Genomic DNA, 26,941 nt, shown 5'->3' on the forward strand with positions numbered 1-26,941 from the left:
GATGTTTGATGGGTTGTGCGCATTTGCTATCAAAGCTTCATCATTGATTTTGCAGTGTTGCTTTACATACTAGTCTATATTAAGATGCCTTGCATTGCCAATAATAAGACTTGACCTTGGCTATTTCCTAACTTTTCCATCTATATGAAACACACACACTCACAAAGGCAAACAAATTAGGGGATGCTCTATAATTAAAGTGCAGATTTTGGACATCTTCTCGCGCTTGGTCACTTCGACGCCCCCTCGCTGGTCATACTCCCCCAATCATGAACATAAACCAACACCCTTGACTACCAGTGGCGGATCCAGGGGGCGCACCGGGCGCCCCCTCCCTCCAAAGCGAAAAAAAAAAAAATATACATGTATAGCTACAAACGACAGTTTTTGGACTGTAAATGTCAACATTTTCAAGCTCGCTCGCTTCGCTCGCTCACATTTAATCGTTATATGCCACTCTCCTAATGTTACTGCCAATAATTGCCAGCAGTTGCACCCGGTGCGCCCCCCCCCCCCCCCTCCTGAGTTTCCAAAGCGAAAAATAAAGCTACAAACGGCAGTTTTGGGACTGTAAAATGTCAAAATTTTCAAGCTCGCTCGCTTCGCTCCCTCGCATTTAATCGTTACATGCCATTCTCCTGATGTTACTGCCAGCAATTGCCAGCTGTTGCGCCCGGTGCGCCCCTTCTCCTTAATTTCCAAAGCGAAAAAAATATAGCTACAAACGGCAGTTTTGGAACTGTAAAATGTCAAAATCTTCAAGCTCGCTCGCTTCGCTCGCTCGCATTTAATCGTTATGCAATTCTCCTGATGTTGCTGTCAGTAATTGCCAGCAGTTGCTCCCGATGCACCCCCTCCCCTTATTTCCAAAGCGAAAAAATATAGCTACAAACGGCATTTTGGGGACTGCAAAATGTCAAAAATTTCAAGCTCGCTCGCTTCGCTCGATCGCATTCAACCGTTATATGCCATTCTCCTGAAGTTACTGCCAGTAATATTGCCAGCAGTTGCGCCCGGTGCGCCCCTCCCCCCCCCCCCCGAATTTCCAAAGCGAAAACATATAGCTACAAACTGCATTTTTGGGACTGTAAAATGTCAAAAATGTCAAGCTCGATCGCTTCGCTCGCTTGCATTCAACCGTTATATGCCATTCTCCTAATGTTACTGCCAGTAATTGCCAGCAGTTGCGCCCGGTGCGCCCCCCCCCCCCCCGCGAATTTCCAAAGCGAAAAAATATAGATACAAACGGCAGTTTTGGGACTGTAGCGTAAAATGTCAAAATTTTCAAGCTCCCTCGCTTCGCTCGCTCGCATTTAATCGTTATGCAATTCTCCTGATGTTGCTGTCAGTAATTGCCAGCAGTTGCGCCCGGTGCGCCCCTCCCCATAATTTCCAAAGCAAAAATATATAGCTACAAACGGCAGTTTTGGGATTGTAAAATGTCAAAATTTTCAAGCTCGCTCGCTTCGCTCGCTCGCATTTAATCGTTATGCAACTCTCCTGATGTTGCTGTCAGTACTAGTAATTGCCAGCAGTGGCGCCCGGTGCGCCCCCTCCCAATAATTTCCAAAGCGAAAATATATAGCTACAAACGGCAGTTTTGGGACGGTAAAATGACAAAATTTTCAAGTTCACTCGCTTCGCTCGCTCGCATTTAATCGTTATGACATTCATGTTACTGCCAGCAGTTGCGCCCAGTGCAACGCCCTTAATTTCAAAAGCAAACAGCTATATACAAATGCCAGTTTGGGGACTGTAAAATGTCAACATTTTCAAGCTCGCTCGCTCCGCTCGCTCGCATTTATTTATACCGTTATGCAATTCTGATGTTGCTGCCATGAGGTGCCCCCCCCCCCAATGTCTTGACCCACGGTACGCCACTGATTCTAAGACACATTCAAAGTATACATGATGAGAATCGGTTTTGCAGTGGCCGAGAAATCCAAAAAACAAAGTGAAACAAAGCGATGCTATTAAAAGGAGGATCCCACTTTTCATTAAAGAGTTGCTTTGTTTTGGATATCTCAGTCATCTAAGTATCAATTTTCATCAAACATACACTTTGAATTCCTCTTAGAATTATATTCTCTTGACCCTCGCTCAAGTATGAGCTAGAATACAAAATTCGCTGTTCCTAAATACACAAATTCCGTATACACGTAGACGTTCGTTAATCCGAAACGAAATAGGGCCGTTAACCGAAAATGCGGTGGTTAGTCCAAATATGAAATACGGTTCGTTATTCCGAAGGTTCGATATAGTGCGAAAATGCAACAAGCTTCGCTAATCCGAAAATGAATACATGAAAACAAAAATATGCATGCAGACGAATTTAACCTTCGGAAATACCGACCACATGTAGTTTCCGGATTAATGAACCTTTGGAATACTGAACCTTATTTAATTTTTAGATTAACGAACTTCGGAGTAAGGAACTCTAATGTACTGAAGATGATGTGACGTCACGTGTCCCACGATTACGAGTCCAGGGCCCCATTTCATAAAAGATGTTAGGATACAAACTCTTGCTGGAATGGTAACTTCCCATAGCAACAGCCAATCAGGAAGCTGGATTCTTGTTGTTACTATGACAATTGACATTCCAGGAAGAATTTCCATCATAATAAGCTTTCTATAAAATGGGGCCCAGGTCCTGAGAATGATACGTTAACCAGGACGTTTACGTCTGTGCAATGCACGTCGGTCGACGTTTCCAGGGTTAGCTGAGATTTCATCTGTACACGCACCTGTACACGATATATCTATATTCACGAGTCCTACATCAGTCCCTTTGTATACACTCTACGTACGAAACAATTCACCCGAAATCGCATCGATTAGGCTGAAAGAAGTTATAACACTATTAACAGAAAATGAACGGCAAGAGAGAGGTTCAGTATATACTACAATCAATACACCCAAACTATCTTGCTGTCGAAAATTCTTCCATACCCACCAGGAAATTTGAAAAAAAAAATCACAGATAATGAGCTATCTGTCTTCGACAATGAAAGATAGTTCAGTTAACAAAAGCAGACACAAAAAGAAGATATCCAGAGGAACAGCTTCTGTATCCATTTTTTTTTTTTTTTTTTTTTGGGGGGGGGGGGGCGGGAAAGAGACTGAAAGTAGTGATCACTTTGAGTAAAAGAGCATTCTTCACGTTTCAGGTTAAATATTGTGGCGAGAACACCCTGAACTTCATTTTTTTTTTAAACTTGTATGTGTATGTGTTATTCCCCACTCCTTCCCCACTCCCCTCATCCCCTGCAACCGTGGCCACTACGTGGATGAGCTGGGAACTGAATGGACTAGCTGGCGGACCAGGCGAGGCCTAGGAGAGAGTGACATTGTCAGGGTTTGCAGCCAATAGAGAGGGTCTCTCTGGTCTGGTAATGCAGTCTATATCGGGGAAAAACAACGAAGTCAACAGATGGGTGCTACTATGCCAGTGTCCGAGGGCTGGTGTCCACTACCGTTCCCACTCCTTCCCTACCCCTACCCCTTCCCTTTCCCCCCCCCCCCCCCCTTCCCTTTGGAGTGCCGACACCACCCACTGAGGGCAACAGTACCGGAGCTGTGTTTACCTGTATCTGAGGTTCATGGTGACAGACTAGCAGGCCTACTTGCTGCTGGACTGAGCTGGTGACGCTGATGTCTACTGGGGAACGACAAGAAGCTGTTTACCAGACTGAGTCCAGATCCTTTACCACCCCCCCCCCCTCCATCTCTTTCAATTTCCCCACCCTCAGTTAGTAGCAGGCTCCATTCCCGAACACTTGAGTAAAGGTTATTTTTTTTCAACTTGGCCTGTTAGTAATAAAGATTTATAATAGGTAGGCATTATATAAGAAAGTAAGCTAATTTGTTGAGATAGCCAAATTTCTTCTTTTTGTTTCAAGAAAGTCGCGGGACGAGTCATGAGCAAGTCGACGTGCTTAGAGGCTTAATGGAAACACTGTAGAATTTCGTTGGCTTTTTGGTGGCAGGGGTAATTTGGGAGTCGTTAGAGACTTGAGGCCAAATTCTGCCGGAGTAGACAGACAGCGACGCGTGGCCACCGACATCGTGTGTGGGGCGCATAATGCTCTTTTGTGTGGTGCAGCAGTTTTATGTTAAGGATTGAAATCCCAGAGGGTGACCGGAGCGGTTATGAAAGGATTTTATTCTTTATTGCTTTATTCTTTATTCTATTGGAGAGAGTAATGTGCACTTACTTAGAGATGTTATTCGGAAAGAGACGGGTAGGAAGACTTGGAGTCTTAGTGAGTCTACTGTCTACAGGAGGTTCGCTAGTAGGATGAGGTTCGCACAGGTTAGCAGGAACAAAAGCACGGAAGAAATTTCACTTTCTGACAACAAATTGGGTCTCAAAATGAGATGTCTTTAAATAACATTGTAGTGGAGTAGTATTTCTTACATAGTAGTCTCCATGATAAAGAGGCAGTCATTAAACTAAATTATGGAGAATTATATTTACAATATTCATGTGACTTTGAATGTCACGAGTGGTCTAACTACAGTACCACGTCATATGTGGTACGTTCTGAGCTGGGATATCGTAGATTCGTAGTTGGGTCTACAGCGTTAGTGAACCTTGGTCAGATTAAGCTGGGAAAATACTCATATTCAAGTTGGTTCTTGTCTCTAAGAGAAGATGTTTGAAATGTTGTAAATGAAATGATTTGTATATATACTTGTACAAACAGAATTTAGACTTATTAAAGTCTAAAAGTTATAAGTTAAATTCAAACGTTCGGACATCAAGTTTGTAGTTGTACTGCCTGGATGCTGGAATGAATGCATACAGTGATCAGTGATTGAGGTTGTGGATATGAGATTTAATTAAGTATTGTAGATTAACAAAGACACTGGACAAATTTATGCACCACGTTCATATACTTTGAACAAACGAACCGCACATCGAACCCTTTTAAACACGTTACCAACAAACGCGAGGTCCTAGAACTTATTGGATAGCCTTGGTGATTGGAGGGAGAGTGAGTGCCTGAGATGTTTGTATACCTGTGTGTGTACACGCATGTGAAGTCTAGCTGTGACAGTTAGAGACTGAGGCTCTACTTTAAATGCTTACCTACACATGATCTATGTTAATTTGGATACAGAGAAGGTTAGAAGAATTCTGACTTAGCTTACCCTAAATGCTTGGTCGATTCTCTGAGGTATTTCCTCGTATTAGATGAATAAGATGAGCGAATGATTGCCGATGCTAGTTTGTGTGGGCTGTGTTAGACTGGAGTACTCAACTGAGAGTGGTGCACATGCTCGAGTGGCGCGAACATGAGGTATGCGCGCATGTGAGATGCAGTGTGTGCGTGCGCATTCAGTACTGACACTGGTGATGATTAATTATAGGCGTCAAGGTTATACGCAAGAGGAATACCAGTATGTAACGTACACATGCAGCCACAACATTCTTTAGCATAGACATCGTTTACATATAGGACTCACTCAAGTTACAGATCTCTCTCTCCAAACACGTTAGCTGAGGAAGTTAGTTCTCGACTTCTCAGCAGGGAGTGGTACACCCAAAAATTACCTGGTGGCAGCATACTACAGGATTAGGAGACGTGGATATTCTCAGATGTTCAGTCCCTATTTATTTCCCCCCTCCCCCCTTCTCGCGTTACATTTTTGGTGGCAAGCGGTGGGATGGTGTTTTGTCCGGTAGGATGGTGCTTCACATTTTTTTTTTTTACACTGTATGAGCATAATGTTGTTGAAAGAAATGGTATTCTATGCAACCAGGCAGGTACTATAAGGAATTCTCCTATTGAATATGAGTATTTGACAGAAAATAGATATTGAGAGGTACAAAAGAAGTGTTAGCAAATTGCTATCACCATGGATTTAGTTTCCATGGAGAAGTATCCATATGTTGTACGTAATATGCAGTTAATATTTAGCTATCTATATGAAGTCGTACTTCTTACAACATTGTAAAGGGTACGCTTGGCACAAAAACAAAACAAAACGAGATGAAAGACATTATTGTCTATCATTATACACATAATATGGTAGACCAGAGATGGAAGAAATTGATGCAGCGAGTCCTAAAGTTTCTGAGCAAATGGCCGTGGGTGATGGTCATCATGACGACAAAATACAGACTCAGTGGGCTGTTGACTCATCCGACCCGGAGATTGCAGTTAGAGGAGAATTTGGAGACGCGATTCCAGTTGAGCGACGTCAGACGTACACATCACAAGGCTACAGGCAATCACCGCGATATACTCCAAACAGGCAAGCTACTCAATCCGGCAGTGGCGTGATGAGAGTTGGAAGCTGTCGCGATGTCGTGCCAGAGAAATATGGAGGGAAGATGCCCTGGGCTGATTATAAGCGACACTTTGAAGCCTGTATGCAACTTAATGGATGGTCTGATTTGGAAGCTGGTCAATACTTGGCTACACGACTACATGGTCCAGCACTGAAGGTGTTGAATAATCTTTCATCTACTACCTGTATCTCTTACGCTGAGTTAGTGTCACAGTTGGAGAGGAGATTCGGACCTGGGGAACAGGCGGAGAACTTTCTGATGGAGCTCCGTACACGGCGTAGACATAAGGACGAATCACTACAACAACTTGGGCAAGCTATTCGTGACTTAACCGGTCTGGCGTACCCGGAGATGAGTGCCTCTGCTCGTGAGCGCCTTGCAAAGACTCATTTTTCTGAGGCGATAGATGAGGCTGAGATCAGGGCTGGAATTTTTCGAGCTCACCCTATGACGCTAGATGATGCCATAAGTGCTGGATTGGCGACAGAATCGTTCCTCAAAGCAGAGAGGGCTCGAGAGAGAATCAGGCCATCTCGACTTGTTCGTGCCGTTGATAATATGCCGTCACCCAAGCCAGAACCTGCAGATGGTGAAACAAAGAAAGAAATTGCTGAGCTGAGAATGGCGTTGCGACAACTCACATCCAAGATAGAGAACATGGCATCACAGTCAAATTGGGTTGTCTGCTACTGCTGTAATAGGAATGGTCACATTGCTAAGCAGTGTCCCTACAGAGAGAAGGTGGGAAACGAGAACAGGTCTTCCCAGTGGGCAAGGGCAAGGCCACAGTACAAGTAGGGCCCGTGCCGCTGGACCATCAACCTAAGAGGAGAGCACAAATTTGTACAGTAAAAGAAATCAAACAAGGACTCTTCATAAAAGGGATAATTGATGATGAGAGACTGGACCTGCTAATCGATACTGGATCTTCAATTACTATCATATCACATCAAGCTTTGTGTAGAATGACATGTAAATTAGCTGACTCGATGGAGGAGTGTGATATCAGACTGCTACAAGCTGACGGTACACCAATTCAAGTACACGGCGAGTCTAATGTGAGCATTCAAATTGGGGTGAAGTCATATGACATCAACGCTGTGATAGCTGACATCGACCATGATGGTATCCTGGGGATGGATTTTCTTCAGCATACTAATGCATCAATCAACTGTGAGTTGGGGACTATTGACATCAATGGTGAGAGGATCCACTGTACAGACATATATGGTGCACATGAGCTAGCAAATATCCAACCATCTTCGAAAATGGTTCCTGATCATCTACAAGACATCTATAACAGAACATTGGAGAATGTACAAGGTCATGAGGAAGAGATATCAGCTTTGTTGGTAGACTATCAAGATGTTTTCTCACGGGGTGACCACGATATCGGCAGAACGGATGTTACCCACCACTCTATTCACACTACTTGCCCTGCACCCATTAGACAACGTCCTCGTAGACCTCCCATGGGGCAGCGAGAGGAAATAGAACGTCACGTGAATGACATGCTTCAACGTGGTATCATCAAACCGTCTAGCAGCCCATGGTCAGCACCGGTTGTACTAGTTAAAAAGAAGGACGGGACTATGCGATTTTGTGTCGACTATCGTCTCCTGAATGAGCACACTATTAAGGATTCTTTTCCCCTTCCCCGTATCGACGAATCCATCGATGCACTCGACGGAGCTGTATACTTCTGTACACTCGACCTTGCCTCAGGCTATTGGCAGATTCCGCTTGATGAGGATGCGAAATTAAAGTCAGCATTTGTAGTGACTGGGGGGCTCTTTCAGTTTGAAGTTATGCCGTTTGGATTGTGCAATGCTCCATCCACATTTGAGCGCTTAATGGAGACTATAATGGCTGGCCTGCAATGGAAGATCTTATTAATCTACTTGGATGACATCATTGTTTTTGGCCCCACAGTGGAAGAAGTACTGAGAAGACTAGAGATTGTGCTGCGGAGGCTGCAAGCAGCAAAACTCAAACTCAAGCCAAAGAAGTGCTTTCTGTTTCAGAAAGAGGTCTTGTATCTGGGACATAAGGTATCGGCAAAAGGCGTGAGTACTGATCCTGCCAAGATTGAAGCTGTGCAGAAATGGCCACGACCTACCAATCCCACTGATGTGCGAAGCTTCTTAGGATTAGCGTCGTACTACAGGCGATACATCAAGGACTTTTCGCGCATTGCTAAGCCACTGACGGCTCTGACTGAGAAGCATGCCATTTTCTTGTGGACCACAGAGTGTGAGCAAGCTTTCGAACTCTTAAAGGAAAAGTTGACCTCTGCACCTATCCTTGCCTACCCAAGACTAGGAGACGAGTATATACTTGACACAGATGCAAGTCAATTCGCCATTGGGGCAGTATTGAGTCAAGAACGCGATGGGCTTGAACGAGTTATAGCTTATGCTAGTAGGACATTGAACAGGGCTGAACAAAACTACTGTGTCACGAGACGTGAATTACTCGCCGTGGTGAACTTCTTGAAACACTTCCGGCATTACTTGTATGGTCAGCGAGTCAGGGTGAGAACGGATCACAGTTCACTGAGGTGGCTGCTTAATTTCAAGAATCCGGAAGGACAGATTGCAAGATGGATTGAAGTGATAAGTCAATATGAACTTACCCTCGAGCATAGAGCTGGACGGATCCACTCAAACGCTGATGGACTGTCTCGCAGGCCCTGCACACAGTGCGGCAGACTGGAGGATATCTGCGAAGACAATTAGTAGATTTAAGTGTAAGACATTAGGAAGCATGGAGTGAATGTTGATTCTAATTATATGTGTACATAATTTTATACTGTTTTATGTAGTAAGCCGATGGAAGGAAGAATAGAAGAGTCAGGCTAAAGATGGATGACGAAGCTGAGCTTGTAAGAAGACTGAATGCAGTCACTATTTCACCTAACACTACTCCTATGGAGATAAGGAGAGCTCAACTGCAAGATGCAGATATCAAGCACATATTGAAGTGGAAGGAAGAGAGTGAGGAAAGGCCATTATGGGGTGCTGTGTCAACCCTGTCATCTGCAGTGAAGTCGTATTGGATAAATTGGGGTCTTTTAGAGGTAAAGGACGGTGTTCTCATGAGGAGGTGGGAGTCAAACGACGGTAAAGAAGTTAGGTGGAAAACTGTGCTACCACGCTCTCTGCGAAAAATTGTGTTGGCTGAGCTCCATGCTGCGAATACGGCATGCCACCTGGGGGTAAACAAATTACTTCACAAAGTTCAACAGAGATACTACTGGGTTGGACTAGCTGCGGATGTTAGATCAACAGTGCGAGAGTGTACAGTCTGTGCACGTTTAAAGAACCCACCTAAGAGAGCAAAGGCCCCTCTACAGAGATATCAAGTAGGTGCACCACTTGAGAGAGTGGCCATGGATATTTTGGGTCCCTTACCAGAGACTGACAGTGGAAATCGTTACATCCTAGTAGTGGGGGACTATTTCACGAAGTGGATTGAAGCATACCCCTTACCAAACCAAGAGGCAAACACAGTCGCTCGAGCTTTAGTGGAAGAATTCATTTGCAGATATGGGCTACCTAAGGAACTGCATAGTGATCAGGGCAGGAATTTTGAGTCAAAGTTGATGCAAGAAGTATGTGAACTTTTGCATATTAAGAAGACAAGAACATGTCCCTTACATCCCCAAAGTGACGGATTCATAGAGAGGTTCAATCGCACACTACTGTCGATGGTAGCGTCTATACTAGATGCTGACAGAAATCAGGCAGACTGGGATGAGCGGGTTCCATATGCTATGCTGGCGTATCGTTCTTCCATTCAGGAATCAACTGGTGAGTCTCCTGTTATGATGATGCTCGGAAGAGAGATCACGCTTCCAGTAGATGTCACGATCAGTCAACCTGAAGTGCAAGTAGAAAATGAAGAGACTGGAGATTATGTTCAACAACTAAGAGATAGATTGCAAGACGTACATGAAGCAGCAAGACATAAATTACACCTAGCTCAGAAGCACCAGGCCAAGCAGTATGATCGCAATTCTACACTTGTGAAATACGACATTGGAGACTGGGTCTGGCTACACAACCCAACTAGACGGAGAGGTGTGTGTCCTAAACTTCAAGTGAAGTGGGATGGTCCCTTCATGGTAACGCACAGACTATCAGATGTGGTGTATCGCATCCAAGCTTCACTGCGTACCAAGCCTAGAGTTGTACATTCAGATCGTTTGAAGTGCTACACTGGACCACCACTTCGTGACTGGCGTCAGAATGTTCGGCGAAATCCTGTTAGAGTTAGATTACCACCCAGGCGGTTCAGAGACGAGTTGTAAAAGAGGGCTTCCCTACCTCAGTCGTCATCTCTGGTGTACAACAAGAACAAAACATTAATAACAACAAAACAAAAGCAAAACTTTAGTCAAAGCAGTAGAATTTAGATTCTTAGTATGATAACAATGTTATGACAAGCAGTTGATTACAAAATTGCCGCTTCCTCGATTTTCTTTTTAGCTTTGTCCTTTCCACATTAACTTCAATCTTTTGTAGATGAAGTGCGAAATATGTGATCTTGAGATGATGAGCCATGTAGGCTACGTCCGTCATCTGGAAGCTATTCACAGTACGACGCTGACAATAAGGTGTGAGGTCTGTAATACAGAGATGCAGGATCGTTGGGACATGAACCGCCACTATAATCGCACTCACCCTGACAGACGGGATGAGGGAAACTACTTGAGGTTTCAATTGGCAACGAGGGCATACCAGCTTCGTTGGGAGAGGGACCGGCACACTGCAGAGGACAGACGGTGGAGTTCCAAGGGAGGGGGACTAGCAGCACTAATTGATGAAATGGAGAGAGATCTGAAGGAACAAAAGGAGAGAGAAAGGAAGAAGGACGAAGATAAGCAGAAGGCAGAGAAGGAGAAGAAAGACAGGGAGGAGAAGGAAAAGAAGAGAAAGGACGAAGCCAAGCAGAAGGCAGAGAAGGAGAAGAAAGACAGGGAGGAGAAGGAAAAGAAGAGAAAGGACGAAGCCAAGCAGAAGGCAGAGAAGGAGAAGAAAGACAGGGAGGAGAAGGAAAAGAAGAGAAAGGACGAAGCCAAGCAGAAGGCAGAAAAGGAGAAGAAAGAAAGGGAGGAGAAGGAAAAGAAGAGAAAGGACGAAGCCAAGCAGAAGGCAGAGGAGAAGAAAGACAGGGAGGAGAAGGAAAAGAAGAGAAAGGACGAAGCCAAGCAGAAGGCAGAGAAGGAGAAGAAAGACAGGGAGGAGAAGGAAAAGAAGAGAAAGGACGAAGCCAAGCAGAAGGCAGAGAAGGAGAAGAAAGACAGGGAAGAGAAAGAAAAGAAGAGAAAGGACGAAGCCAAGCAGAAGGCAGAGAAGGAGAAGAAAGACAGGGAGGAGAAGGAAAAGAAGAGAAAGGACGAAGCCAAGCAGAAGGCAGAGAGGGAGGAGAAAGAAATGGAAGAAAAGGCAAAGGAGAAAGCCACCCTTCAGGCAGAAAAGGAGAAGAAAGAAATGGAAGAGAAGGTATGGAAGGAAGCCATACGACAGGCAGAAAAGGAGAAGAAAGACAGGGAAGAAAAGACAAGGGAGGAAGCCAGACTCCAGGCAGAAAAGGAGAAGAAAGACAGGGAAGAAAAGGCAAGGGAGGAAGCCAGACTCCAGGCAGAAAAGGAGAAGAAAGAAAGGGAAGAGAAGGTATGGAAGGAAGCCATACGGCAGGCAGAAAAGGAGAAGAAAGACAGGGAAGAAAAGGCAAGGGAGGAAGCCAGACTCCAGGCAGAAAAAGAGAAGAAAGAAAGGGAAGAAAAGGCAAAGGAGGAAGCCAAGCTAGAGGCAGGAGTAGAGACAGAGGAGAGAGAGTCGGACAATCCAAGAAAGAGAAAGTTAGTGGCTTACCTTTCTGACAATGCCGACGATGAGGAGGATGAACTTGTGATCAGTGTTAAGCGCCCGAGGATTGGGTTTCGCGTAGTAAAGAAAGTCACGGTTGAGTCCGAATGGTATACAGAAGTGTATGGCCAGGTTCATTTGATGAAGCGAGTAGTGGAGACCACCTTTCCGGAGACCATGCCTGCAAATAGTGAGGAGTGACGTTATTGTGGACAATGTTATCGTATCGACGAACAGTTTGGATTTGGACAATTCTGATTGCATTGTATATATGTGGAGCACTTCTATGATAGTGCAGACAATGGTTTTTGATAATTAGCAGAAACAAATTGAACATGTATATATGTTGTAATTCTACTATGAATGAGTATTTTCACGACAGTGCACATTTAAACCTATTGGTCGCTGGGACAGCGACTTGGTAAGAGGGGGGTAATGTGGCGAGAACACCCTGAACTTCATTTTTTTTTTAAACTTGTATGTGTATGTGTTACTACAACGAGACATGGAGAAAGACTATGTAAGAGTTCATTTATACTGACATACTCGCTAGATTGTGTATGGTGCGTAGAACTTACCGGTACGTGTGTATACGAACCCTTACACTGCTAGTCGACAGATACACTGTATACACTGCTGTCGCTCATACAGCACATGAATCTAAGTTGCCCTGTCCATTAATGAGTAGGGTTGTAATGACAGTTATTATACGGAGGGCCGAATAAGAGACTCATATTTATAGGTACTTACCTGCTTTTCTTGGCATATTTCCTGGTGATAGTTGTCATAATTTGCAGTCCCTTTTTGTATTGTCAACGTAACTTACGATAATTTTTCTTCACAGTTGCAAGAACCCCTATTTGTGTAATGAATCAGTCCATATGCAGCTGTGGGAAGGAAGTTGCGCTGGAGTAGCGCTGTGTTAGCGCATTCGCGTTACACTACCAATGTAGAAGTAAACAATACGCGTAAATAGTGTAGAGTACGCGCTTGTGTAAAGGGGCCGACGGGTATAAATACGCGCATATGCAGACGACTGTTTACTGGACACAGCTGATCGGTTACAATTCAGAAGCTTACAGATTTGTTTTCTCTCTTGATACTCGGTGAATCCCAGCAACTCGAACCAGATAATTGACAATATGGAGGTAGAGTGGAGGGAGTACCCTCCACCTATTACATAGTATGTCTTTGATATAAACCAAGCGTACCCTCGATAGGTATATTTATAGGGTAATCATATAATTTTGTAAATACATGTGCACTGTTGTGGTTATTGATCGCTACTAATTGAGCACAGAGATGCTCATCACGTTCTTTTTATGTGTATACTCTTTTGTGTAAATATTAAGATGGATGCTTAATGCATCATACCAGCTTAATGCCAAAGTGACAGTTATTGTGTCATACATGTAGGTAGTGAGCATGACCAAGGTTCTAAGAAGAAGTATAAGATTTCAATTATCAGCAACTTGTTTAATTATCTAATATGAGGAAAATATTAAGTAATACTCAAGTGAGGGAATAGGAATTGCTTCCCCACTCCTTCCCCACTCCCCTCATCCCCTGCAACCGTGGCCACTACGTGGATGAGCTGGGAACTGAATGGACTAGCTGGCGGACCAGGCGAGGCCTAGGAGAGAGTGACATTGTCAGGGTTTGCAGCCAATAGAGAGGGTCTCTCTGGTCTGGTAATGCAGTCTATATCGGGGAAAAACAACGAAGTCAACAGATGGGTGCTACTATGCCAGTGTCCGAGGGCTGGTGTCCACTACCGTTCCCACTCCTTCCCTACCCCTACCCCTTCCCTTTCCCCCCCCCCCCCCCTTCCCTTTGGAGTGCCGACACCACCCACTGAGGGCAACAGTACCGGAGCTGTGTTTACCTGTATCTGAGGGTTCATGGTGACAGACTAGCAGGCCTACTTGCTGCTGGACTGAGCTGGTGACGCTGATGTCTACTGGGGAACGACAAGAAGCTGTTTACCAGACTGAGTCCAGATCCTTTACCACCCCCCCCCCTCCATCTCTTTCAATTTCCCCACCCTCAGTTAGTAGCAGGCTCCATTCCCGAACACTTGAGTAAAAGGTTATTTTTTTTCAACTTGGCCTGTTAGTAATAAAAGATTTATAATAGTAGGCATTATATAAGAAAGTAAGCTAATTTGTTGAGATAGCCAAATTTCTTCTTTTTGTTTCAAGAAAGTCGCGGGACGAGTCATGAGCAAGTCGACGTGCTTAGAGGCTTAATGGAAACACTGTAGAATTTCGTAGGCTTTTTGGTGGCAGGGGTAATTTGGGAGTCGTTAGAGACTTGAGGCCAAATTCTGCCGGAGTAGACAGACAGCGACGCGTGGCCACCGACATCGTGTGTGGGGCGCATAATGCTCTTTTGTGTGGTGCAGCAGTTTTATGTTAAGGATTGAAATCCCAGAGGGGTGACCGGAGCGGTTATGAAAGGATTTTATTCTTTATTGCTTTATTCTTTATTCTATTGGAGAGAGTAATGTGCACTTACTTAGAGATGTTATTCGGAAAGAGATGGGTAGGAAGACTTGGAGTCTTAGTGAGTCTACTGTCTACAGGAGTTCGCTAGTAGGATGAGGTTCGCACAGGTTAGCAGGAACAAAAGCACGGAAGAAATTTCACTTTCTGACAACAAATTGGGTCTCAAAATGAGATGTCTTTAAATAACATTGTAGTGGAGTAGTATTTCTTACATAGTAGTCTCCATGATAAAGAGGCAGTCATTAAACTAAATTATGGAGAATTATATTTACAATATTCATGTGACTTTGAATGTCACGAGTGGTCTAACTACAGTACCACGTCATATGTGGTACGTTCTGAGCTGGGATATCGTAGATTCGTAGTTGGGTCTACAGCGTTAGTGAACCTTGGTCAGATTAAGCTGGGAAAATACTCATATTCAAGTTGGTTCTTGTCTCTAAGAGAAGATGTTTGAAATGTTGTAAATGAAATGATTTGTATATATACTTGTACAAACAGAATTTAGACTTATTAAAGTCTAAAAGTTATAAGTTAAATTCAAACGTTCGGACATCAAGTTTGTAGTTGTACTGCCTGGATGCTGGAATGAATGCATACATTGATCAGTGATTGAGGTTGTGGATATGAGATTTAATTAAGTATTGTAGATTAACAAAGACACTGGACAAATTTATGCACCACGTTCATATACTTTGAACAAACGAACCGCACATCGAACCCTTTTAAACACGTTACCAACAAACGCGAGGTCCTAGAACTTATTGGATAGCCTTGGTGATTGGAGGGAGAGTGAGTGCCTGAGATGTTTGTATACCTGTGTGTGTACACGCATGTGAAGTCTAGCTGTGACAGTTAGAGACTGAGGCTCTACTTTAAATGCTTACCTACACATGATCTATGTTAATTTGGATACAGAGAAGGTTAGAAGAATTCTGACTTAGCTTACCCTAAATGCTTGGTCGATTCTCTGAGGTATTTCCTCGTATTAGATGAATAAGATGAGCGAATGATTGCCGATGCTAGTTTGTGTGGGCTGTGTTAGACTGGAGTACTCAACTGAGAGTGGTGCACATGCTCGAGTGGCGCGAACATGAGGTATGCGCGCATGTGAGATGCAGTGTGTGCGTGCGCATTCAGTACTGACACTGGTGATGATTAATTATAGGCGTCAAGGTTATACGCAAGAGGAATACCAGTATGTAACGTACACATGCAGCCACAACATTCTTTAGCATAGACATCGTTTACATATAGGACTCACTCAAGTTACAGATCTCTCTCTCCAAACACGTTAGCTGAGGAAGTTAGTTCTCGACTTCTCAGCAGGGAGTGGTACACCCAAAAATTACCTGGTGGCAGCATACTACAGGATTAGGAGACGTGGATATTCTCAGATGTTCAGTCCCTATTTATTTCCCCCTCCCCCCTTCTCGCGTTACAATATTAAAGAGAGGTATTTCGTCGGATTCAGCTGAGAATTAAACAAGGAAATAATAAGCAATATCAGCACATTTGTTTATGGATTTAGATTATCTTACCTACAAAGCTTCAATGCGATATGGATGCACTTGCATAGACCTCGTAAATACAGTCCAATCAATACGCACGAAGTATTGTTGCGTCATGAAATATGTTGGAGTTGCCTTGTACAGCATTAGCGTGTATGTGTAGCTTACGCGTTTTTAGGAGACGGCGATTGGCTGGAAGTTGCTCACGCTACAGTGCGCGATGCTAGGTTACGAGTTGGTCTTGTGTCAACAAAAAATCCTTCACTCTTTCCTAGTGAGCTTCTGAGTAACGATCGTTATTACAGTTGTTCTCCTTCCGAGCTTTCCGAATTCGCAGATATTCGAAGAAATTTGACATATAGCTATTGGTTTTGACCTAGGCAGATCAATAGTAAGTTCTGTTTCGTAGATTATTATGGAATTTGTCGAAACAATCGTTTAGTACCTATGTATTTATCCATATATTATTATACCTATTTTCAAATAATAAAAGAATACATGGATTTATAGCAAGACACAAATATATTACAGTGTATGACTCTAAAGGGTTTGGTAGGTATAATATCATTATCTATTAAATTGATATTAACGTATATACCAAACTTGTAATTATTTTGTTTCTGGTTATGCCAGGCTATGTCAGATATTCAAGCTGTGTCTACGGACAGAGCTTTGTCGGCTCAGAAACAGCGCAGAGCCAAGTGGATGGCTAAACGAAAGCAGCGGCTGGCTCTCGGGCCGGCATCCGACCATGCTGCCGAGATACTCCAAGCCATCAAGATTGTCAACGAACGGGGTGACAAAACTACCCCTCGTGATGACGTGCAGATCGAGGGCGACTCATCGGCAGTACAAGAGACCGTGGAGTCGGTAATGGTGTCTGCCCACGGAGATGACGTTGCCTCGACCACAGAACTTACTACCGCTTCCACAGTCGAAGCGGTCCCTGAAAATGTTGTCGTCGACCAGAATGTTGAGATCGACGACAATGAGGCGACAGTGTTACCAACAACAGATGTGCCCATACAGTGCCAAATAACGTCGGGAGACAGCCAGGTAGAATTTCACTTTGTTTTAACGTGTCCATGCCTTTCAGTGCTCATTTCTCAGTGCTGATGTCAAACATAATATAGTGAAAATAATACGATGCAATGAATCAATATGAAACACGATTTTGCCAAAAGGGTTTGTTTTCAGATGAGATCTGCGTTTTGTTTTGTTTGACTTTGTTATTGTCTTTTGAGGGCGTCTCTATAGAAGTGAGAAAAAAATAAGTATGAACATGTCTTCGTACGTTTCGTTTCCTTCGCACAGCAATGTCATCTTTTCTTATCGATGAAGACAGGAAAATGAGAAGCTTATGTCTAAACACGATTGTATATCATTTGGAATTTGCAGGCTTCTGACAAAACTGAAGCGCCGTCTTCCTTTCCACCTGCTACATCTTTGGACCTCCTTTCGGAAATTCACGAAATCTTCCCTCTTCTACAAGACATTCCTGGCTCCAACAAGGAAACTGGTAGTCAGCGCAGTCCTGTTTCATGCAGTCAGAGTACTGAACCTGAACAGGTGAATATCTGTTATCTTATTCATAGCCAGTTCCTAACATTGTTTATCATATTATTGACGAAAATAAAGTTTACCGCGAGATTATTAAATACTTCATACGCACAGGACAATAATACTGGATTCATATTTACACTTTGTCAGAATAAGAGTAATCCCTTCATGATTTAGTTTAGACAGGTGAAGGACACGAAAACAACAACAACAGCAACAACAACACCAACAGCAAAAACAAAAGTCCGACATAAGAAAGACGCGGCGGGTCTCTTCTGCCAGCGCCCTAAAACACCATGAGGCAATGATAATATTCTGTGTCAAATGAGACTGTCCTCACAGTTCTGATTTTGACTTCCATTTTTCGTTACAGGATATCCACTCTGTTGATGAAAATACACCGTCGAGCATGAGTGAAAATTCTGCAATGACATCTCAAAGGTAAGTAATTCTTTCATGCATTATCTTTATTAAGGTATACAGCGGTTTGATGTTACATATTCTGTGGTTAATTTTGTTCCTTGACGATATGCAAAGTCACCTTTACAATCGGTTGACAATCAAAACTGTGAAGTCAATCGATGCAGTGGAAATCATTTCTTCAAAACAAGTATAGCATACCTGCTGTAATGTACTGACATACTTTTATTACTTTTTTATTTGTCTTTCGTTCCACTCAAGTAATTTCAAGTATAATGTATCTTTTGCTCATTGTGACTTTTCATCACGGCAGGTATCCGACAGAGAGCTCTCCAAGCAGTCAAAACGTTGACGAAGTTGTCGTTAACATGCTGCAAGAAAAGGTCAAGTGTCCATCACTAACTTTTGATGACCTTTTGACTTTCAACTGCGGCCACAGCGTGTCGGTAAGTCTTTCGTAATCATCCCCGCAAACGTTTTTAAAATGAGAGAACGCAAGTTTTCATCAATCTTCTTTTCAGTTGCAAGCAATTACATACAAAAGTTGTTGTATGTATATCTCTCCAGCAAATATGAGATTATGTATACGCGCAATGTTTTTCTCTCTTTTTGCAATTTCAGAACATGAACAGTCTACTTGAGATTGGTCGTGGTAGCTACGGCCGTGTTCTCCTAGCCCGACACAGCAAAACATCAACTCCCGTAGCCATCAAAGAGCCCTTTCGATCCAACAACCATGCCTCACCAGGCGAACTGGCGGACGAACTTAAAGAGACAAGAAGGCGAGCCAACAAGGAGGCTCTCGTTCACCAGCTTCTCTCGGACAGTCCATACTTCCCCCGTTTCTTGGGAACACTTGACAATGGCAACGACCTCTGCCTGGGAGTGCAGTTTGTTGGAGACAGTGAAACGGGACTCAGCTATCCACTTCTCAACCCACCTCCTCTCTCAACCAAGGACGGCCTCAACATCGCCGAGGACGTCGTCAGGGGCATGATGGAGCTCCATGAGAACGGACTCCTCCATAACGACATGAAAAGCGACAACGTCCTTCTTGAACGCCGAGGAGGTCGCTATCGCGGCGTTATCATCGACTTTGGCATGGTGTCATCGATGACCTCCCCACTTCAAATGTCGGGTCTCCCGGAAGCCGTCAAGTTTGCCTACCTGCAGGGGGAAGAAGCGGACTATCTTGCCCCCGAAATCGTGCTCGACGAGGAAAAGACATCGGTTCACTCAGACACCTTTTCACTAGGTGTCATCTTGATGGATATCGCACAGGTGCTGGACGGTAAGTTTTGCAATAGTTTTCTCGACACTTGATCATTGTTGGTCAACTATCTCTGATTCGCCAGCTTGCGATTATGACGTATTTTCCCATAGATGATTTCAAGACTAACTCTGATAAACTGGTAATCACCGCTAATTTCCCTAATCAAATCACAGCTCAATGAGGATGTTGAATCTTAATCGTATCAAAAATAATTTCTGATCGTCTAACTGGCATCCGTCTAAGTCATATCGTTTTTATGTTCGAGGCATTATATTGTTATTTCTAATCTATACGAAGACAAAAAATTTGCCCAGGGTTTTGTCATTGATTTTGTGCAATTTCAATAAATAACACTTATGTGCATCGATAGATCCCTTACAGAATGAATCATAGTATATCTTATATTTTTTATTTACTCGCCTTACAGATTCACGATCTGCAACCGTTCGGAAACTCTCTTCCCTCGGCATGAGATGCAGAACGAGAAACCCAGAATCCCGTCCGAGTCTCACTACAATTCTCAAGGAAATCAGCGAGCTGAAAAGACGGTACAAACGGCCACCTTTCTGGAAGCGCCTTTTCAAGAAACTGCGAAAATAAAAGCCTATATCAGACTTGCAGCTGACATTTAGGGGTCCAACGATCTTACCTTGTAAATATTGTAAATAAACCATTGTTGCATAATATTTCACATTTCTTACATGTGTTATCATTTCCGTTGTATATGAAGTACAAGTGTACTGACATTGAATGCATTTGTTGTTTTTTTTGTGGGGTGGGGGGGGGGTCGGATTTCAACATAGGTAATGGTTTGTCAATCTAAGCATCAATTTGAAGAATTATACGAATAGAGTAGGCATACATGTATACAAATCAAATCAAAATCTTGAACTCACTCGCAATGACAAGGAAAAACGTACTGAAGTTTGAAGGTTTAAATTTGAAGTTTATTTGACATAAAACCATTCATATATTTGCGATTACACAAATCATTGATACATCAAAATACATAAATTATATATTGTGTTTGTGTTTGTTTGCGTGTGTGAGCGTGTGTGATTATGTGCGCGTGTGTGTATGTGTGTGTTTTGGCGTTATGGAGTTATATATGGAGTTATTATCGAAAGTATACCTTAGTTAGATACATGAGAAGAAGAAAAGAGCCTCCGTCTTTTGAGAAAAGACATTATCACGTTCACTTATATCGCGTGATTATACGAAAACTATAATTGAAAACAACAACAACAACAACAACAACAACAACAACGCTGAAAGCACCGAGTCATTAGCTCAATTCTAGTTATTTTATGCTAACGACCACAGGTGGAGGGACAATAAACGGACTGCATCCTGCCTAAACAGTGCTTTTCCTTTGCTTGCAAATGTTAACTTTTTGCGAGATACTTAAAAAGCAGCTTATGAAATGTCAAAGAACATAGATTATTCTAAGACACATTCAAAGTATACATGATGAGAATCGGTTTTGCAGTGGCCGAGAAATCCAAAAAACAAAGTGAAACAAAGCGATGCTATATTAAAAGGAGGATCCCACTTTTCATTAAAGGGTTGCTTTGTTTTGGATATCTCAGTCATCTAAGTATCAATTTTCATCAAATATACACTTTGAATTCCTCTTAGAATTATATTCTCTTCTTTTTTTATTTCATAAGAGGTTTGTCATTATCTTTAAAAATAAATTTGTAATAAAAAAATGCTGGAACCCCGAGGCTCAATCTTAACAGAAACTGTACCATCCCTTTAAGCTATAATACGGAACGAAGTATAAACGCTGTTATGGAGGGCTTGGGGTTGTTCCTAATATTTTGGGGTTGCTGATGTAACTATTCTGTTGAGATGTACACGTTTGTGAATTATGTACTTCTTATGCCACCACCGCAATACCGTGAAAAATGTCTACAAGTGACATAAAACCAATTTCCTTGACCATCTTCAGAATGTTGCTTGACCCTCGCTCAAGTATGAGCTAGAATGCAAGATTCGCTGTTCCGAAATACACAAATTCCTATACACGTAGACGTTCGTTAATCCGAAAACGAAATAGGGCCGTTAACTGAAAATGCGGTTAGTTAGTCCAAAATATGAAATACGGTTCGTTATTCCGAAGGTTCGATATAGTGCGAAAATGCAAGAAGGTTCGCTAATCCGAAAATGAATACATGAAAAAAAAATATGCATGCAGACGGATTTAACCTTCGGAAATAACGACCACATGTAGTTTCCGGATTAATGAACCTTTGGAATACTGAACCTTATCTAATTTTCAGATTAACGAACTTTCGGAGTAAGGAACTCTAATGTACTGAAGATGATGTGACGTCACGTGTCCCACGATTACGAGTCCAGGGCCCCATTTCATAAAAGATGTTAGGATACAAACTCTTGCTGGAATAGTAACTTCCGATAGCAACAGCCAATCAGGAAGCTGGATTCTTGTTGTTACTATGACAATTGACATTCCAGGAAGAATTGCTATCATAATAAGCTTTCTATAAAATGGGGGCCAGGTCCTGAGAATGATACGTTAACCAGGACGTTTACGTCTGTGCAATGCACGTCGGTCGGCGTTTCCAGGGTTAGCTGAGATTTCATCTGTACACGCACCTGTACACGATATATCTATATTCACGAGTCCTACATCAGTCCCTTTGTATACACTCTACGTACGAAACAATTTCACCCGAAATTGCATCGATTAGGCTGAAAGAAGTTACAACACTATTAAACAGAAAATGAACGGCAAGAGAGAGGTTCAGTATATACTACAATCAATACACCCAAACAAGCTTGCTGTCGAAAATTCTTCCAATACCCACCAGGAAATTTGAGAAAAAAAAATCACAGATAATGAGCTATCTGTCTTTGACAATGAAAGATAGTTCAGTTAACAAAAGCAGACACAAAAAGAAGATATCCAGAGGAACAGCTTCTGTATCCATTCTTTTTTTTCTTTTTCTTTTTTTTGGTTCTTTTTTTTTGGGGGGGGGGCGGGAAAGAGACTGAAAGTAGTGATCACTTTGAGTAAATGAGCATTCTTCACGTTTCAGGTTAAATATCAAAGAGAGGTATTTCGTCGGATTCAGCTGAGAATTAAACAAAGAAATAATAAGCAATATCAGCGCATTTCCTTATGGATTTAGATTAATTCTTACCTACAAAGCTTCAATGCGATATGGATGCACTTGCATAGACCTCGTACAGTCCAGTCAATACGCACGAAGTATTGTTGCGTCATGAAATATGTTGGAGTTGCCTTGTACAGCATTAGCGTGTATGTGTAGCTTACGCGTTTTTAGGAGACGGCGATTGGCTGGAAGTTGCTCACGCTACAGTGCGCGATGCTAGGTTACGAGTTGGTCTTGTGTCAACAAAAAATCCTTCACTCTTTCCTAGTGAGCTTCTGAGTAACGATCGTTATTACAGTTGTTCTCCTTCCGAGCTTTCAGAATTCGCAGATATTCGAAGAAATTTGACATATAGCTATTGGTTTTGACCTAGGCAGATCAATAGTAAGTTCTGTTTCGTAGATTCTTATGGAATTTGTCGAAACAATCGTTTAGTACCTATGTATCTATCCATATATTATTATACCTATTTTCAAATAATAAAAGAATACATGGATTTATAGCAAGACACAAATATATTACAGTGTATGACTCTAAAGGGTTTGGTAGATATAATATCATTATCTATTAGATTGATATTAACGTATATACCAAACTTGTAATTATTTTGTTTCTGGTTATGCCAGGCTATGTCAGATATTCAAGCTGTGTCTACGGACGGAGCTTTGTCGGCTCAGAAACAGCGCAGAGCCAAGTGGATGGCTAAACGAAAGCAGCGGCTGGCTCTCGGGCCGGCATCCGACCATGCTGCCGAGATACTCCAAGCCATCAAGATTGTCAACGAACGGGGTGACAAAACTACCCCTCGTGATGACGTGCAGATCGAGGGCGACTCATCGGCAGTACAAGAGACCGTGGAGTCGGTAATGGTGTCTGCCCACGGAGATGACGTTGCCTCGACCACAGAACTTACTACCGCTTCCACAGTCGAAGCGGTCCCTGAAAATGTTGTCGTCGACCAGAATGTTGAGATCGACGACAATGAGGCGACAGTGTTACCAACAACAGATGTGCCCATACAGTGCCAAATAACGTCGGGAGACAGCCAGGTAGAATTTCACATTGTTTTAACTTGTCCATGCCTTTCAGTGCTCATTTCTCATTGCTGATGTCAAACATAATGTAGTAAAAATAATACGATGCAATGAATCAATATGAAACACGATTTTGCCAAAAGGGTTTGTTTTCAGATGAGATCTGCGTTTTGTTTTGTTTGACTTTGTTATTGTCTTTTGAGGGCGTCTCTATAGAAGTGAGAAAAAAATAAGTAGGAACATGTCTTCGTACGTTTCGTTTCCTTCGCACAGCAATGTCATCTTTTCTTATCGATGAAGACAGGAAAATGAGAAGCTTATGTCTAAACACGATTGTATATCATTTGGAATTTGCAGGCTTCTGACAAAACTGAAGCGCCGTCTTCCTTTCCACCTGCTACATCTTTGGACCTCCTTTCGGAAATTCACGAAATCTTCCCTCTTCTACAAGACATTCCTGGCTCCAACAAGGAAACTGGTAGTCAGCGCAGTCCTGTTTCATGCAGTCAAAGTACTGAACCTGAAAAGGTGAATATCTGTTATCTTATTCATAGCCAGTTCCTAACATTGTTTATCATATTATTGACGAAAATAAAGTTTACCGCGAGATTATTAAATACTTCATACGCACAGGACAATAATACTGGATTCATATTTACACATTGTCAGAATAAGAGTAATCCCTTCATGATTTAGTTTAGACAGGTGAAGGACATGAAAACAACAACAACAGCAACAACAACACCAACAGCAAAAACAAAAGTCCGACATAAGAAAGACGCGGCGGGTCTTTTCTGCCAGCACCCTAAAACACCATGAGGCAGTGATAATATTCTGTGTCAAATGAGACTGTCCTCACAGTTCTGATTTTGACTTCCATTTTTCGTTACAGGATATCCATTCTGTTGATGAAAATACACCGTCGAGCATGAGTGAAAATTCTGCAATGACATCTCAAAGGTAAGTAATTCTTTCATGCATTATCTTTATTAAGGTATACAGCGGTTTGATGTTACATATTATTCTGTGGTTAATTTTGTTCCTTGACGATATGCAAAGTCACCTTTACAATCGGTTGACAATCAAAACTGTGAAGTCAATCGATGCAGTGGAAGTCATTTCTTCAAAACAAGTATAGCATACCTGCTGTAATGTACTGACACACTTTTATTACTTTTTTTATTTGTCTTTCGTTCCACTCAAGTAATTTCAAGTATAATGTATTTTTTGCTCATTGTGACTTTTCATCACGGCAGGTATCCGACAGAGAGCTCTCCAAGCAGTCAAAACGTTGACGAAGTTGTCGTTAACATGCTGCAAGAAAAGGTCAAGTGTCCATCACTGACTTTTGATGACCTTTTGACTTTCAACTGCGGCCACAGCGTGTCGGTAAGTCCTTCGTAATCATTCCCGCAAACGTTTTTAAAATGAGAGAATGCAAGTTTTCATCAATCTTCTTTTCAGTTGCAAGCAATTACATACAAAAGTTGTAGTATGTATATCTCGCCAGCAAATTATGAGATTATGTATACGCGCAATGTTTTTCTCTCTTTTTGCAATTTCAGAACATGAACAGTCTACTTGAGATTGGTCGTGGTAGCTACGGCCGTGTTCTCCTAGCCCGACACAGCAAAACATCAACTTCCGTAGCCATCAAAGAGCCCTTTCGATCCAACAACCATGCCTCACCAGGCGAACTGGTGGACGAACTTAAAGAGACAAGAAGGCGAGCCAACAAGGAGGCTCTCGTTCACCAGCTTCTCTCGGACAGTCCATACTTCCCCCGTTTCTTGGGGACACTTGACAATGGCAACGACCTCTGCCTGGGAGTGCAGTTTGTTGGAGACAGTGAAACGGGACTCAGCTATCCACTTCTCAACCCACCTCCTCTCTCAACCAAGGACGGCCTCAACATCGCCGAGGACGTCGTCAGGGGCATGATGGAGCTCCATGAGAACAGACTCCTCCATAACGACATGAAAAGCGACAACGTCCTTCTTGAACGCCGAGGAGGTCGCTATCGCGGCGTTATCATCGACTTTGGCATGGTGTCATCGATGACCTCCCCACTTCAAATGTCGGGTCTCCCGGAAGCCGTCAAGTTTGCCTACCTGCAGGGGGAAGAAGCGGACTATCTTGCCCCCGAAATCGTGCTCGACGAGGAAAAGACATCGGTTCACTCAGACACCTTTTCACTAGGTGTCATCTTGATGGATATCGCACAGGTGCTGGACGGTAAGTTTTGCAATAGTTTTCTCGACACTTGATCATTGTTGGTCAACTATCTCTGATTCGCCAGTTTGCGATTATGACGTATTTTCCCATAGATAATTTCAAGACTAACTCTGATAAACTGGTAATCACCGGTAATTTCCTGAATCAAATCACAGCTCAATGAGGATGTTGAATCTTAATCGTATCAAAAATAATTTCTGATCGTCTAACTGGCATCCGTCTAAGTCATATCGTTTTTATGTTCGAGGCATTATATCGTTATTTCTAATCTATACGAAGACAAAAAAAATTGCCCAGGGTTTTGTCATTAATTTTGTGCAATTTCAATAAATAACACTTATATGCATCGATAGATCCCTTACAGAATGAATCATAGTATATCTTATATCTTTTATTCACTCGCCTTACAGATTCACGATCTCCAACCGTTCAGAAACTCTCTTCCCTCGGCATGAGATGCAGGACGAGAAACCCAAAATCCCGTCCGAGTCTCACTACAATTCTCAAGGAAATCAGCGAGCTGAAAAGACGGTACAAACGGCCACCTTTCTGGAAGCGCCTTTTCAAGAAACTGCGAAAATAAAAGCCTATATCAGACTTGGAGCTAACATTTAGGGGTCAAACGATCTTGCCTTGTAAATATTGTAAATAAACCATTGTTGCATAATATTTCATATTTCTTACATGTGTTTATCATTTCCGTTGTATTTGAAGTACAAGTGTATGTACTGACATTGAATGCATTTTTTTTTTTTTTTGTGGGGTGAGGGCGGGGGTCGGATTTCAACATAGGTAATGGTTTGTCAATCTAAGCATCAATTTGAAGAATTATACGAATAGAGTAGGCATACATGTATACAAATCAAATCAAAATCTTGAACTCACTCGCAATGACAAGGAAAAACGTACTGAAGTTTGAAGGTTTAAATTTGAAGTTTATTTAACATAAAACCATTCATATATTTGCGATTACACAAATCATTGATACATTAAAATACATAAATTATATATAGTGTTTGTGTTTGTTTGCGCGTGTGAGTGTGTGTGATTATGTATGCGTGTGTGTATGTGTGTGTTTTGGCGA

General features: G+C 42.5%; 3 protein-coding genes across 3 annotated transcripts; all 3 read left to right on the plus strand.

Moving 5' to 3' along the window:
• The first annotated feature begins 10,267 nt into the window (after positions 1 to 10,267).
• Positions 10,268 to 15,211, plus strand: LOC140246197 (uncharacterized). The gene is made up of 2 exons (XM_072325643.1): positions 10,268 to 10,383; positions 10,828 to 15,211. The coding sequence occupies exon 2, from the start codon at positions 10,828 to 10,830 to the stop codon at positions 12,373 to 12,375; it is 1,548 nt and encodes a 515-aa protein (XP_072181744.1). The 5' UTR covers positions 10,268 to 10,383; the 3' UTR covers positions 12,376 to 15,211.
• A 1,617-nt stretch (positions 15,212 to 16,828) lies between these two features.
• Positions 16,829 to 20,119, plus strand: LOC140243005 (uncharacterized). The gene is made up of 6 exons (XM_072322749.1): positions 16,829 to 17,248; positions 17,591 to 17,761; positions 18,126 to 18,193; positions 18,486 to 18,618; positions 18,794 to 19,463; positions 19,873 to 20,119. Exons 1-6 carry the CDS (start codon positions 16,829 to 16,831, stop codon positions 20,043 to 20,045), a joined length of 1,635 nt encoding a protein of 544 aa, XP_072178850.1. The 3' UTR covers positions 20,046 to 20,119.
• A 2,772-nt stretch (positions 20,120 to 22,891) lies between these two features.
• Positions 22,892 to 26,503, plus strand: LOC140240474 (uncharacterized). The gene is made up of 7 exons (XM_072320249.1): positions 22,892 to 22,972; positions 23,215 to 23,637; positions 23,980 to 24,150; positions 24,515 to 24,582; positions 24,879 to 25,011; positions 25,188 to 25,857; positions 26,268 to 26,503. The coding sequence occupies exons 2-7, from the start codon at positions 23,218 to 23,220 to the stop codon at positions 26,438 to 26,440; spliced, it is 1,635 nt and encodes a 544-aa protein (XP_072176350.1). The 5' UTR covers positions 22,892 to 22,972; positions 23,215 to 23,217; the 3' UTR covers positions 26,441 to 26,503.
• Positions 26,504 to 26,941: the final 438 nt, after the last annotated feature.

This window comes from Diadema setosum, chromosome 2 (assembly GCF_964275005.1).
Source record: "Diadema setosum chromosome 2, eeDiaSeto1, whole genome shotgun sequence".
Lineage (NCBI taxonomy): Eukaryota > Metazoa > Echinodermata > Echinoidea > Diadematoida > Diadematidae > Diadema > Diadema setosum.

Bases quoted from the DNA above. Each gene is read 5' to 3' on its own strand.
- LOC140246197 (XM_072325643.1), top strand. From the start codon at position 10,828: ATGAAGTGCGAAATATGTGATCTTGAGATGATGAGCCATGTAGGCTAC.
- LOC140243005 (XM_072322749.1), top strand. From the start codon at position 16,829: ATGTCAGATATTCAAGCTGTGTCTACGGACAGAGCTTTGTCGGCTCAG. The intron at 17,762-18,125 runs GTGAATATCTGT...TTTTCGTTACAG, and splicing joins AGAGTACTGAACCTGAACAG to GATATCCACTCTGTTGATGA. The intron at 19,464-19,872 runs GTAAGTTTTGCA...CTCGCCTTACAG, and splicing joins TATCGCACAGGTGCTGGACG to ATTCACGATCTGCAACCGTT.
- LOC140240474 (XM_072320249.1), top strand. From the start codon at position 23,218: ATGTCAGATATTCAAGCTGTGTCTACGGACGGAGCTTTGTCGGCTCAG. The intron at 24,583-24,878 runs GTAAGTAATTCT...TCATCACGGCAG, and splicing joins TCTGCAATGACATCTCAAAG to GTATCCGACAGAGAGCTCTC. The intron at 25,858-26,267 runs GTAAGTTTTGCA...CTCGCCTTACAG, and splicing joins TATCGCACAGGTGCTGGACG to ATTCACGATCTCCAACCGTT.